The sequence below is a fragment of the Polistes dominula genome, unplaced genomic scaffold (genome assembly GCF_049000335.1).
Source record: "Polistes dominula isolate Pdom_NZ unplaced genomic scaffold, Pdom_raw_medaka contig_77, whole genome shotgun sequence".
NCBI lineage: Eukaryota > Metazoa > Arthropoda > Insecta > Hymenoptera > Vespidae > Polistes > Polistes dominula.
Window position 1 is genome coordinate 8,674,141 of NW_028301152.1, and position 15,823 is coordinate 8,689,963.

General features: G+C 26.0%; 1 protein-coding gene and 1 long non-coding RNA gene across 4 annotated transcripts in view; one reads left to right on the forward strand and one right to left on the reverse strand.

The window, feature by feature from the left end:
* The window catches only part of dgo (ankyrin repeat domain containing protein 6 diego), a 159,406-nt gene that overhangs the window by 116,799 nt on the left and 26,784 nt on the right, over window positions 1–15,823 (reverse strand). For 2 of the 3 annotated variants that reach the window (XM_015320064.2, XM_015320063.2), the window contains exon 1: window positions 835–1,366. The exons of the other annotated variant lie outside the window; for it this stretch is intronic. In XM_015320064.2, coding sequence (XP_015175550.1) covers window positions 835–911 — 77 coding nt within the window. In that variant the 5' untranslated portion in view covers window positions 912–1,366. Of the gene's footprint in view, window positions 1–834; window positions 1,367–15,823 lie in introns of those variants that run through there. 3 annotated transcript variants of the gene reach the window in all.
* Window positions 1–15,823, forward strand: part of LOC107065933 (uncharacterized) — a 41,165-nt gene that overhangs the window by 21,221 nt on the left and 4,121 nt on the right. The window lies entirely within an intron of this gene.

Below are 15,823 nucleotides of genomic sequence, written 5' to 3' on the forward strand. Positions count from 1 at the left end.
TGTTTATTATTTTTTTTTTATAGTAAGAAAATTCCAATCATACTTTAAGATCAACACCCAAGTAGATACCTACTTCCTCATCCATAATATCGATCAATAGATTCATATCTATATCGCAATACTATGATTAACGATCGTCACGAGCTTTGAGATATACGTAACAAGATAGTGAGAATAAATAGTTCATCGATCTAAAAGCATCATTAAATTTCAAACAACGTTTAAAACGTTGAATATTTACAAAGTATCATTTTCAACTCATACAAACATACTATTCAATATAAACATTCACACATATATATAAAATATACGTGTGCATTGGTTTATTAAACTTCGAAACATACACACATACTATTCAAAATAAATATTCACACATATATATACATATATGTGAAATACACATGTGTATTGGTTTATTACCGTTCAAAACCTACAAACATACTATTCAATATAAACATTCACACATATATGCGAAATATACGTGTGTATTGGTTTATTAACCTTCAAAACATACACACATACTATTCAAAATAACTATTCACACATATATACATATATATGAAATATAGGTCCGTATTGGTTTATTAACGTTCAAAACACGTAATTTACTCGTGAAAAGATTTTTAATTAAACATATATTCATTCTACGTAACTATAGTATACTAAAACAAACTAATATATATATATATATATATATATAAGAAATATATATATATACAGTAATACTGTATAAGATAGTTGGTCGTACATTTCTAATTACCCATAGGTAAGCACAGCATGCAAATAACTAAGAGTCTCGCATTAATGTCCAATATCTAATTACCGATGACTTACATCACGTATGCACGAGAAATTCCATAGGATGCGTGTCCGTGCATATCCAGTAATATCTCGGCTCTCGTTCTTGGCATTTTTTGCAATAAAATTTTTCTGATCTTCTCTTCCACCTTTTCTTAATCCTCCCCACACATAAACCTTGATTTATTTTTTTGTAATTCAAACGTACAAGTAGTAGGATGGAAAAATTCATTTATGTACAATTTTTAATCTACATCTCGTTACTTTTATGTAATTTTAATAAGTGTCGTTGATATTAATAAGAAAATAAAAAAAAATGATAAAGAAATGAAAAAGGATGAAACTAGAAAAGTAGAAGAAGGAATAGGAAGAATTACATTTTAATTAGAAATCTTGTAACATAAGGAAATTATTGACTTCTTGAGGTAAAAATTTATGACTATAATTATACAAATGGTTTAATTGTAAGTCAAAATTTAAATGAAAATAAAATAAGTTTATCAGTTGTTTCACACCATATTATTTTAAATTAAATTAATTTAATGTAATTGTTCTAAAATAAATAGTTAAATAATATTTGTTATTTCAATATTATTATATGTGCCACCTAATTTTGAAAGTGGTCTAATTATAAATCACAATTTAAATAAAATTATTTTATATTATATAAATTAATAATTTATATAATATATTTAAAAAAATATATATAATTTAATATTTAATAAAAATATAATTATTTGATTATTTAATTTAAAATAAATTATTTATTATAATTTATTTTGATATAAATTATATATATATATAATTTAATTATTATATAATTTAAAATTTATTTATAATATAATTAAAATAAATTATTATTATATAAATTATATAATAATTTATATAATATATTTTAAAAAAATATATAATTTATTATATAATATAACTACAACATTATAACTATAATATATAATTATAATATTATATTATATTATATAGTTTATTTCACACACCACACATTATTTGAAACTAAATAATAAATTTCACTATAATTTTCATACGATATCATCAAAAATGAATTAAATTTATTAAATAATATTTGTTATTTCAATATTAATATAAAATTCATTTAATATTCAAATATAATCCTTTTAAATATTTCAACACAATAAATACATGACTTACAATTACACCACTTTCATATTGTTAATTATTATCACATATTATTCCTTTTTGATTTTATCTAACTCACCCATTAACCATCACATTTTACTATATGAAATATCAAATCAATGACAATGAACATTCCTTTCGTGATATACAATAGAATAAAATAGAAAAGAATCAAATAGAATAAAATAGAATAGTAACACAATCAATTGATCGATTGCAAGACTCCGATGAACCAACAAAGACCTGAGATTAAATTCATTTTTTTTTTCTATCACTCACCGTAAAGAGCAAATATATGGGGGCGGAGGAGGATAAGGAATTGATCTATAGATCAATAGATCCATTTAGTTCAATCATAGAAATGATCCGAAAGCTGATACACGAAAGATGCGTCTAACGTTTCTAACCGGTTTTACATCTACGTGACTATTATATAGAAAGATTTTAACTTTTATCTATCGATCTATCGATCGTTTCACTTTTTTCTTGTTTTTCTTCTTCTGTTTTTAATTTCACGCAGTGTGTTAATTATCTTATTGCATGTAAATTATCATTGAGAAGATATATTCCTTCTCGTTTCCTTTTTTTTATCTTTTTCTGTCCTCTATATTTTTTTTTCTTTTTTTTTTATGTAAATGTAAATGAATTTATGTAATTTTTACACGCGACGTTTTTTCACATCCTATCTTTTTTATTTATTTTTTTATCTCATTTTCGGATTATTTTTCTTGTATTTTTTTTTCTCGTTGATTTAAAATGTGATGCATAATAGTATTTTTGTAACACGTTTTAAATATGATCAAGCGTATTTGTGTGCCTATTCGTGTGAGTAAACATGTAAGTATACATGTAAGTATACGTGTGAATATACGTGTGAATATACTTATGAATTTGAGTGTACGTATACGTGTTCGTGTTTGTGTACTACGTCTGAGTGTACGTATGAGTTCGACTGTACGTTTATGTGTACATGCCTGTGTACGTGTACGTGTAGGTGTACGTATACGTTTGAGTGTGAATGTACGTGTTTATGATCAAGCGTGTTGTATACATGTGTGTGTACGTGTATATGTGAGTGTCATGTGAGTTCAACTATACGTGTACATGTTAGTGTACGTGTACGTGTGAATGTACAGTGTTAATGTACAGTGTGAATGTGCATGTGTATTCATTGAGATTTTCTTTCAACGTAGTCTCTTCGAGAATCTCCAATTAGCTTAACGATTTTTAAAAAAAGAATACAAAATAAAAGTTTAAAAAATCCAAAAAAAAAATGCAAAGATCATAAAAAGAAGAAGAAGAAGACAAAGTGAACCTAGTCAGGAGAGGAAAGGTAGTTAATGAGGTGGCTAGAAATAAAATATACCCAAGGATGTTTTACAAGAGAGGCGTGCGATCCTGTTAACGATGTATTCACTCAAATCTGATGAACGATCGTAACGTTACTTTACGAAACTACAACAAAAACATAAAAACATAAAAACATAAAACCAAAAAAAGAAGGGAAACACAAAAAATGTGTAACACAACAGGAAAGGAAAGGAAACGAAACAAAACGAAAGAAAAAAATAAAAACAGGAATGTGTTACTTGAACGATTTTCAACGAGTAATAGGAAGTTATCAACGTAACTAAATGGATAAACGTCAAGATTAAATTATCCTCTTGTCAAGAGATGTTCAAACTATAAAAAACAAACGAAAAAATAAAAAAATAAAACAGGAAAAACAGATAGAAAGAAGGAAAGAAAGATCACTCACGAATCGTGCGAAACGATGTCATGATTTTCGTGCTTCGTTTAAAGATCAACGGTAGGACAAGGGAAGGGGTTGGGGTGATATAGGAAGACATAGGGGGATATGGGGGGCATGGGGGATAGTATTCTATGGTGGTCGAAGATCGAGAAAACAGTGGCGGCACTTTGCCAGTCAGAAAACTTGGCATCGAAGGGGTTAATCCTATCTCGACACCGGGCAAAAGGGACAACGACTATGCCGGTGTTGGTAACAGAACGAGATACATAGATAAAAAGAGAAAGAAAGAGAAAGAGAAAGTAAAAGAGTAAGAAAAGAGAGAGAGAGAGAGAGAGAGAGAGAGAGAGAGAGAGGCTTATCGACGAGACGTTTGAAAGGAAAGAAAACGCGCGACTAAAACTTTATCTTCTTTTTCTCTTTCTCTTTCTTTCTTATTTTGTTAAAAGGCAAATACACACACACATACACATACACAGTGAACAACTAGAGAAGAGAAAATAGAGTCACTAGATACTAGCAAGATAATTCACGAGGAATGACTGACGTTTGGAGACTTTGTAGTAGAAGATACGGTTGGGGACTATAAATGGAAGACGCACCCTGTCCGGTTGTTCTATCTTTTTCTATTCTACTAACAAAATTAAATCTAATGTAAGATAGAGAGAGAGAGAGAGAGAGAGGAAGATGAAATAATAATAAAATGAGATAGAAAGGGAAAAGGAAAGAGAGAAAGAGATGAGACAATAATATGAGTTAGAAGAAGAAAGTGAGATGAAATAATAAAATGAGTTAGAAAGAGAAAGAAATATGAAATAATAAAATGAGTTAGAAAGAGAGAGATGAAACAATAATAAAATAAGATAGAAAGAGAATGAGAGAGAAAGAAAAAAGAGGAACATAAGACAAATTAATATTTTACTTTCTAACTAATCTATCATCTTTGACAATATCACTCACAATTACTCACTCACACTCACACACACACACACACACACACACACACACACACAGAAATACATACATACATATGTACAGATAAATAGATCACAAGCACGTGACACGATGATCACGAGTAGTGAAGAAAAGGTTTCGAATTTGAATTTAAAAAATTTCTACCACACTTCGATTGGTCTTAAATTATTCTCACCTTTCTCCTTCCCCCTGCCCCGGCCCCTATCCCCTGCTACCTACCCCCTGTTTTCTTTCTCTTACTCGATTCTTCTTCGTTGTCGGCTTACTTAAAGATTCGATTTAAATATCCAACTCGGACGATATATCCACCTTCTTCCACCTTCTTTTCCCCATACCCCCATGGTATATCCTCCTGTATCTTTGAAGTAATGGTTTTGCAAGGTAACGTTAGAGACTCTTACAATTGCTTTACAATTCAACGATCGGTTGATATGTGAAACTCGTGTAAATTTCTTGTTTCCAATGCCGACCAATGCCGACGAGGACAAATCGATGAAATCTTGGTAACACGTGCACACGATTTCTATCACATGTAACTATCAAAGTCCGGAAGTTGTTACTCGCGAATTATGTTTACGATTAGGGGATTTATTATACTCGAATTTGTTCAAAAGAATTATGAATTATGAATTATGTATTTTTGTTGAAATGAATTATGATATCATAAACTATTAAAATAATAAAATTTAATAACAAAATAGCAAGATTAGAAAATAATTAAATTTGTTTGTTTTTTTTTATTTTCATTAATCCTTAACGAACGAATGTTGCAATACTCGCGATAACTTAACTGTATATCTAACTACGCTCGTTCGTTAAGGGTTAATATAAAATTTAATACTATTTTTTTTTTTTTAAGAAATTATAATAGTTCTAGTTTATTTATAGAATAGAAAAAAAAATTTTTTATTATTAAATTCTATTAATTTCTACAATTGCACACTAGATCAATTACACTATATATAAATTATAAGATTTAATTATTTACTAATATTAATTATTAATTAATACCTTAATAATATCAAACAACAAAATTAAAGGAAAAAGTTTAATAAGCATATTCTTCTTATATACCAAATTAGTTTTAAAAAAAGTTTTAAAAAAATATATTTATTATTGACGATAATAAAAAAAAAAATAAATAAATAAAAATTATCTATCTCTAGTGTAGAATTAAAAATCAATCGGAATAACATTTCCCAGATATAAATTCTTTGAAAAAAAAAATCACAAATAAAAAATCAAAAAGCAAAAAAAAACCATAAAATCATAAAAACATATTGAATCGAATGTTGTTCAAAAGGTGCAAATTGTACGAAGTAACATTCATATCTCCGTTAATAAATCTTTTCAATAATCAATCGTTACAAGGTAAAGATAAAAGAAAAGAAGAAGATAGGTACCACCTGAGGGCTCGTATTCTTTCTCATAACCGTGTGGATTTCGTTCGTGGATCATGGCCGTTAGACAGAAAGAAAAAAAAAACAAAAAGAAAAAATTGATGCAGGAGGTTCGACGGAACGACGTATCGGGGCCCCGTTCAGGTAATGATACGTTCAAACCACGAAGGATTTCCACGAAACATGAAAGACCACGCGATAATCGATGCAATGTCGCGAAGAAACACACACACTCACGCACATACAAAAACACACATATATGTATACATATACTTAAGTTATATGCAAAAAATCTACGTAAGTGCGCGAAGAAATACACACACAACAGAACACAACAGACTACACATACAACACACACACTACACATACCATACACAAGCACACATACATGTATACACTTAAGTTATATGCAAAATATCTACCTAAGTGCATAAAGGTAAAACTTAGGTATATATGCACACCTGTGTAGATCAAAAAAGAAGAAAAAGAAAAAGATGAAGAAGATGAAGCAAATAAATAAAAAAGAAATTTAAAAAAAAATAAAATAAAGGAAGGAAGAAACGAAGGAAGGAAGGAAGGAAGGTGAACGACGAGTTTCGCGTCGTTCTGTTTATTTTATCCATGATATCGGCAGATCGCACAAACCACAGTGATGGCAAGCAAACGAGACGGATCATAGTATTTCATGCACGATCAAGGCCCAAGAAGAAGAAGAAGAAGAAGAAGAAGAAGAAGAGGAAGAAGAAAAAGCTTGGCAGCTTTTATAGGGCCAGCCATGTTCAACACACACACAAACATATGCATAAACACACATATATGATGATATCGTCTTACCTACTACGCGATCGACGAACATTATCAGCGCCTGCTTAAACAAAATTGCCCTACTCTTGTAAATGTTTCCCAATCATTTTCCGTCCAGTTCAAAACCTATCCGTTCCAAACGATCTAACGACTTAATATTACCTTCAACATTTATATATATGCATGAAATTTTTATTAATTATTGAAAAAGAATGAAAGAAATGATGGAGAGAGAAAAAGGATAACCTCGAACTTGTGATTTTTACGAAGAAATTTATTTTAATTCTTTTGGTATTTTAAATGCTAACAATTCGCGTAACGATTAAGGAAAGAAAATTCTTAGGATTAGTGCAAATTTTTATTGATTAATATTATATTTACATATTATATCATATATACATATAATATAAAATATATATCGTATATAATATAATATAAAAAATTAAATTAAATATATATATTTATAATATATTATATATTATAAATATATTAAAAATCTAAATATAAATATAAATATAAAAAAAAATAAATATATTATAATAAATAGATATAATAAATATATATATATGTATATGTAATAAATTAAACTAAATAATTAAATTAAATTATTATAAATTAAAATAAATTATTCAATTAAAATAAATTATTCAATTAAAATAAATAAATGAATTAAATATATATATATATATATATATATATATATATATATATATGTAATATATTACATATTATAAATATATTAAAAATATAAATATAAATATAAAAAAATATAAGTATATTTATAATATAATATATATTAGCCTTTAGATATTGCAAATTGTTTCTTTCCACGAACACGTTAGCGAGATATCGAAGCTTCAGGGCAATTTAAAAGGCAACAACAGTAGGAACCTTAAGTACTGGTCCTATACCAGTATTTTCACGGGTCGGTTGTTCCATTACAAACGTGTGTAACATGAATATCGATGAATAATAAATTGTAGCGAATTAAACCTTGGAGAGAGAGAGAGAACCCTTCTCCTTCACTCCCCCAATTTTCTCTCACATCCTTTCTTTTTCAAGTTGAATCTTTTAATATAAGAAAACTTGGCTTTTAACTATAAACGTAATATGTTACAACCTTATCGAACGATATTATCGACAATAGGAAGATCTAAAGAAGCATTGGTGTAATAAAACCACGTCTATTACATCACCAACAACAACAACAACAACATAAAAGAAGAAATAAAATAAAATAAACAACTTATCTATTTCTATGATCACCGATTTAAAAAGATGTTATCATAAATAATCAAATATACGATCAAAATGAGCAAAACACACATACACTGTAAACGTTATTTGCAACTCGTAAGTCAATATACGTAACAAGATTGTAAATACAAAATGGTTCAAAGGAGAAATATCGAAGTTCTAATTCTCTCTACGGGTCTATTGTATTTGATTTTTTTTTCTTAAGATGTTTAAAACCCTTTCCCCATCCCTCTACCTTTCACCCCCGGTTGTAGGAAGATAACGAGCACACGAGAAGAAAATAGAGAATGAGATAAAAGATCGAAGTGTTTGCAACAGTAAGAGAAAGAGGAAGGATAAGAAGAAGAATAAGAAGAAGAAGAATAAAAAGAAATAACAAAGAGAGAAAGAGAGATAGAAGAATCATGGTCACGGTGTATAATCCTCGGTAAGGAATCACGCGAGACGAGAATAGGCGAGGTCAGCTTGATCTTATTGTTCATAGATCGTGGTGGTATTGTCTTCTTCGTGTAGGTATCATTAAATGAACAGGAAGGATAGGTATATAGGTAGTACTGGTATGTACTTGCTCGGAGTCGTCATTAAAGTGACGATTCGTAAGAACCTATCGTGCATGTGTTGCACGATGTGCATTTATCTTTTATTTTATTTTATTTTATTTATTTCTCTATCTTCATTTCCTAGATTTCTTTTTATCTTTTTTTTTTCTTTATGTAATGATTCGTAAGAACTCTCATGCATGTGTATTTCAAAATACACATGTATCTTTTATTTATTTATTTATTTTTCTTGTTTATTTCTTATAGTGGTTTTTATTTTTCTCTCTGTGTGATGATTCGTAAAATTCTATGTAAATGTGTTTTAAAATGCATGTAATCTTTATTTTATTTATTTAATTGTTTAATTATTTAATTATTTATTTATTTATTTATTTATTTATTTATTTTTATTGTTCATTATCTATATATCTCTTAATCTTTCTCTCTATGTGAAAATTTGTAAAACTCTATTTAAATGTTACATGATGCACTTATGTTGCATCTATTGCACTATTTTATATATTTCTTTATTTATTTTATATATTTATTTATTTATTTATTTATTTATTTATTTATTTTTCTTGTTAATTAGCTATATTTCTCTTTATCTTTTTCTATATGAAGATTGTTAGGTTTCCCTGCATATATTGCACTATGTGCATCTATCTTTATTTTATATATTTATTTATTTAGTTATGTATTTATTTATTTAGTTATTTAATTATTTATTTATTTAATTATTTACTTATTTAACTATTCAATTATTTAATTATTTATTTATTAATTTATTTTTCTTGTTCATTTCCTACATTTCTCTTTGACTTTCTCTCTATGACAATGCGTAAAATTGCATGCATGTGTTGCACTATATGCATATATCTTTATTTTATTTAATTATTAATATATTTATTTATTAATTGATTTTTCTTGTTCATTACCTATATTTCTTTTTATCTATCTCTATATGTGAAGATTCGTAAAACTCTTATGCATGTGTTGCAGTATGTGCATATATGCATTTTTTAATTTATATATATTTCTTGTTGATTCCATTTATATTTTTTGTATTTCTTTTCTATTTCTATTACTCTTTCTCTTTCTCTATAATCTATTCATACGTCCGATAGAATAAATTACACGTCGGCGACGCATCGACCGTGACTGTTTTAATTCTACTACGAGGACGAAGGCCGCTGCTTCGATTATATTCCAACCTTTCGATATACGTTTGATGTCCTTTCAAGTGCGTTCAATGCACCGTTACCTTGCACTTCTCAGTATCACATGCATATATACACACAAGTGAGTCACAGTAGTATTTCGTATCCGTCAACATCATCGACAATATTCAATTGTATTTTGTATAATATAATTGATATTCACTTGTACAACTTTTTGACATTCTTATTATAAATGATAAAACTGATTTATATTTTTTTTAATTATTTAACTTGCAAATTGATATCAATTCGATTAACTAAATTAAGAAATATTTTAGTTTTAGAAAAAATCTTATTTGACTTTATTCATAAGAAAATTGATCTAATAAAAAAATATTCGTATTTATTTGAGATATAATATTATTGTGTAATTATTTTTATTTAACCCTCATTTTTATTGTTAATTATTAAATTTATTATTAGGCGCCTTTAATTTGTAAGAAGAAAAATTTTTAAATGCATTTAACATACATTATTCGTTTCTAAAAGAAACAAAGTAAAATAAAATATGTAAGATATATAATAAATAATAAATAAATAATAAATATATAAAATATAATATAATAAATAATAAATATATAAAATATATTTTATTTTTAAATTTATAATTAGTTAAAAATCTCATTATTTTATTAAAATATATTTTTTTTAATATTTTACAATAAAAATAATTATTAAATAATATATAATTATATATAAGTAATTATTTGTATTTTTATATATTATATATTAATATATAATTATCTATAAATTTAAAGTTAAAATCTTATTAAAAACTATTCGAAATACTTTTATGATAAACCTAATATATGATAGAATCAATTTAAAAAAAAAAAGTTATTTTTAATATCTTTTTTTTATTTTTTATTTTTCTTTATCCATTTTTCCTTGGTTTCCCTTTTAGTCGCCTCTTACGACAAGCAGGGATTACTGAGGGGGTATTCTTCCCCGCCTCCCTCACGGGGAAATAGTTAATACAATTAAAAAAAATAATGTTTAAAAATTGAAGTATAATAAATAAATAAGAATTACGATAGAACATCCCATTTAATGGATTTCAAGATCGAAATGTTAGATTCGATCGATCATAAAGTCAAGATAAAAAGTGTTGTTGCACATCTCACGGCTTTTAAAAGCACTTTGCCCTTTGTCCCGTTAAACCTTAAGATAGTTTGATTGCAGTTCTCCTATGGGAGCGGTCCAAACTCGAAGGTAAGATGACCTTATATGGAAATCGTCGCAAGACCTTACCTCTTCCCTTTCCTTTTCTTTTCTTCTTATTTTGCAAGATTTAACGCACGCACGTGCAAGATAGATAACATTATATATATAGACACATTACCGACAAACACTTAGTTAATGGATAAAAAGTAACGATGGGAATATATATCTTTACTTTTACCTTATCTTTTTCACTTTTACGATTAACAAAGAACGATTATTTTAAATTAGTTGCTTATTTTTCATGTATTTTATATTTTATATTTATTTTGTTTTTTGTTTTATTTTTATATTTTTTTTTCGATGCATTCAAATTTACCAAATGCATGCAACCAAAATATGAAATCAATTGTTTATCTGTAATATATTTATATTTAAATTTATTTTATTTTAATTATATTATTTTATTTTATTTTGTTTTTTATTTTTTTTCCAATGCACCCAAATTTTATCCAACGCACGCATCTAAAATTTTGCAAACATTTGCTTACCAGTAATTTATTTATATTTATTTTATTATTTCATTTTATTTATAATTATATTTTATTTTATTTTATTTTGTTTTTCTTTTATTTTGTTATTGTTTTTTTTTTGCACCTAAATTCACTCAATGCAAGCACCCAAAATTTAAGGCCGGCGATACATGTAAACGCCTAAAGACCGTTTTTCAGAGGCTTATTTAAAATGGAAGGAATAAATGAATCGTTTTGAAACTCAGCATGTTTATTCATTACATATTAAAATATAAGAATCTGATTTTATTTTTTTATTTTCAAAATAGCCGCCGTAGTAACTAATCTCCTGAGGCCCTCGCGGCGAAACGCATCAATCATGGTGATTTTTAGCTTTAGTTACAGCAATCTAAAATTTAAAAAAAAAGGGTCGGAGCGTGTTTATAAAACATGTATCTTCTAGTTGAACTAAGAAAAAACTAAAAAGTCAAAAAATCGTAAATTGGCACGACTCAGACAAAAAAGTCTTATTTTTTACCCTTTTTTTAACGATTTTTGGGTCAAAAATGGCGATTTTTGGGTCAAAAATGGCAATTTTTGAAAATTTTTGTGGCATTTTTGAAGTTCAACTAGAAGCTAATACTATAAAGAAAATGTCTGCTAAATTTCATAAGAATCGGTTGAAACCTTTTTGAGTTATCATTCACCACAGTTTGAAAAAAGTCGTTTCGAGAAAAACGCGTTCAAAGTTTAGCGTTCGCGTCTAGCGCTAAGTTGAGGTAGAGCACTTAAATGAATTTTTAATCGATAAATAATTCGAATTTCATTCTAAAAATTTACAGGCATATTTTTAAAATGGTAAACTAACTATTTATGAAAAAAAAAATTCGATTTATTTTTTTATTTTACATGTATCGTCGGGCTTAAAATTACTTGCTTACCAGTAATGTATTTATATTTATATTTATTTTTTCATTTTATTTATAATTATATTTTATTTTATTTTATTTTGTTTTTCTTTTATTTTGTAATTTTTTTTTGAATGTACCCAAATTCACCCAATGCACGCACCCAAAATTTAAAATTACTTACCTACCAGTAATGTATTTATATTTATTTTATTTTATTTTTGTAATTTTATAATTTTTATTTTTATAATTTTAATAGCACAACGATATACGATAATTTTAAATAACAATAAGTCAACAAATATTCACATTGTCTACTTACAACGATGCTAAAGGAAAGATACGGAAGTATCAACAAAATCGGATTAAAGTTTGAGATTTTAAGCCGATCACAAAGGATAAATTTCGTTCCTATCGATTGATATAACAAATACTAACAACTATTGTTATATTATTTCTTTTTTATTTCAACATTTATAATCCGATATTTTAAATGAAGTTGTTGTCAACATCACTTATTCAAGAAGTTACGAGAATAATTGACAAAAGTATATTTTTTACTACTTGTTAAATATTTAAATAAATATTTATCCTATCTCAAAATTAATGTAATTATTAATTGTTTCATTAATAATCAGAATGTTTAAATATTAAAATAAATATTTACCCTATCCCAAAATCTTGATCAATTAATCGTTGTTTCATTACTATTGCACTCAATGTTAATATAATTAAAAAATTATCTCATTAATAATCAGATTATTTTAATATTTAACTAAATATTTATCCTATCTCAAAACCTTAATCAATTAAAAAGTTTCTATCATAATCAATATTAATATAATTAAAAAATTATCTCATTAGTAATCAAAATTTAATTCAAATAAGTGTCTTGATTTTTATTATAATCAAAGTAGCAAAAAAAAACGTCAACCAAAAGAGAAAGGGAGAGAGAGAGAATAATTTATCATCGTTGAAAAAAGAGAAATAAAAAAAACAATTGAATGAAAATAAAATGAAGAGAAGAATCCTTAGACGAAAATAATTGGCGTTATACGGACATCTGTTTCACGCTGTGAACCAAGTGAATAGAAAAGTTACGACTTATATATATGTGTGTGTATGTGTTGAGTAACGGAAGGTTACAACTACCAACTCATATACAAACGTGAACACCTATAAATCGTTGCGTGCAAGCTTGTTGTATAGAGGAGGAGAGGATTGCTAATACCCAGTGAAGATCCTCGGCATGGTTCAACCTTTTCTGTGATTTACACGCGTGTCATTCTTACGTATACTCCCTTATGGTTGTAGCACGCCTTTAACTTCCGAATCAACGATCTTACTACAACATACCTAATTAACATAATTGATTTTTAAACGTCACTTTTGGTATCCCCCTTCTTTCATTATTTACTTTTTTTTTTAAGTATTCAAAGATTTTTTAAATGATATTTCATATTACAAAGATTGTAGTTTTATTCGATTTACCAATAAAAGTCGAGAAACAATCTTAATGGTATTCATTTCTAATTTTTATTATAATAATATATATATATTACAAGAATTACATATTATAATATATATTATAGTAATATTTTAATATAATAATATATAATATATTGTAATATTTTAACATAATAATATAAATTTTAATATTTAAAAAATGTTATTTAATATTACACCGATTACCTTTTGTTTTTCTGCAATTTTATTGGATTATCAATAAAAGTCGACAAACAAATCTTAATCGTATTCATTTGAAATTAAACGGGATAATTAGTTCAATCAAATAAATGCAACCAATAAGATACTTCTGACATCGAAGTACATACACTCTTTTAAATATCGACAACTTAATAGGATCAATTTTCTTTTTCTTTTTTCTCAATCGAAAAAATATTCGATAAACGTTCGAGTGTCATCAATTTCAAACGAACGTTGAGATAATTTCAATGTTTTTTTTTCTTCATACATACACATATATACACACATACGTACTACACATATTTATATATATATTGGTTAACGAAGTAACAGGATGCAAATGGTTTAAGAATAACGCATTCATCTCTTGCAGAAAACTCGTGTAATCTCTTAAGTAGTTACGATTTGATTTTTTTTTGTTCATTTACAGCTCCTTATCGATATCTTTTACACGCAAGTGTGTTACACGCGAATGGAATGTCTACATATATATATTTACCATAATATGAAAACTATTAAAGGTGTTAAAATACATTTGTATTTCAAACTGTATATTGAATTCTTAACTTTTTTTATCATGGTGGGTGAGAAATAATTTTTTTATTTAATTTTTTTTTATTTTATTTTAACAAGATTTCATTAAGTTTTTTTTCTTCTTGCATCTTTTTCCTTATCTTTCTTATCTTATTCGCTTAATGATATCTAATACGTTTTAAATGTGACATGATTAATGATCGATGATCGGTGTACAACATTTCTATCTTAAAGTATTTCATTAAAGTATTCATTTCTATCGGCAAATTTCTTTGACATTAAACATTATTGAAATGATGTTATGTTGAAAATATAATTCCAAATCAAAATTTCATCTAAAGTATAATTCAGAATTAATTTATATATTTTTTATCGAGACTATAAAAAGCAAAAGGTTTTTTTAAAAGTTTAACGTACTGCGTTACATGCTGTAAACATAACAGGTGAGATTAATTATTTTTTATTAGTTTTTATTATATTATTATCTTATTTATTATCTTATTTATTATCTTTTTTTATTTATTATCCTTTACTTTTATAAAAGATGTATATAAATCCTAATTGCATCTTCCATCATAAATAATAATTATTATATAATAATAAATAATAAATAAATAATAAAATAATAAATAAATAATAAATAATAAAATAATAAATAAATAATAAATAATAAAATAATAAATAAATAATTAAATAAATAATTAAATAAATAATAAATAAATAAAATAATAATAAATAAATTATTATATAATAATTATTATATAACATTGCAAATAATTATTAATTCCCCTAGATACATTATAACATAATAAAAGTGATATAATTCCATTTAAAAATAAAAAACAAAACAAACAAATTGAAAAGAACACATAATTTTCATTACTTACAAACGTAACATCAAACTCTTTAACGTGTTATTTTAAACAATATTTATAACGATATTTATAATAAACGATTCATATTAAAAATAAAGACCATAATTAAACGTTCTCCTACATACACACATACACACCTATCCCAAGATGTTCGTAATTTTTATCCAAATAGAAAAACAGTCACAAATACATTTACACGTTTCCTTTTTCCTTTATGTTTCTTAATTA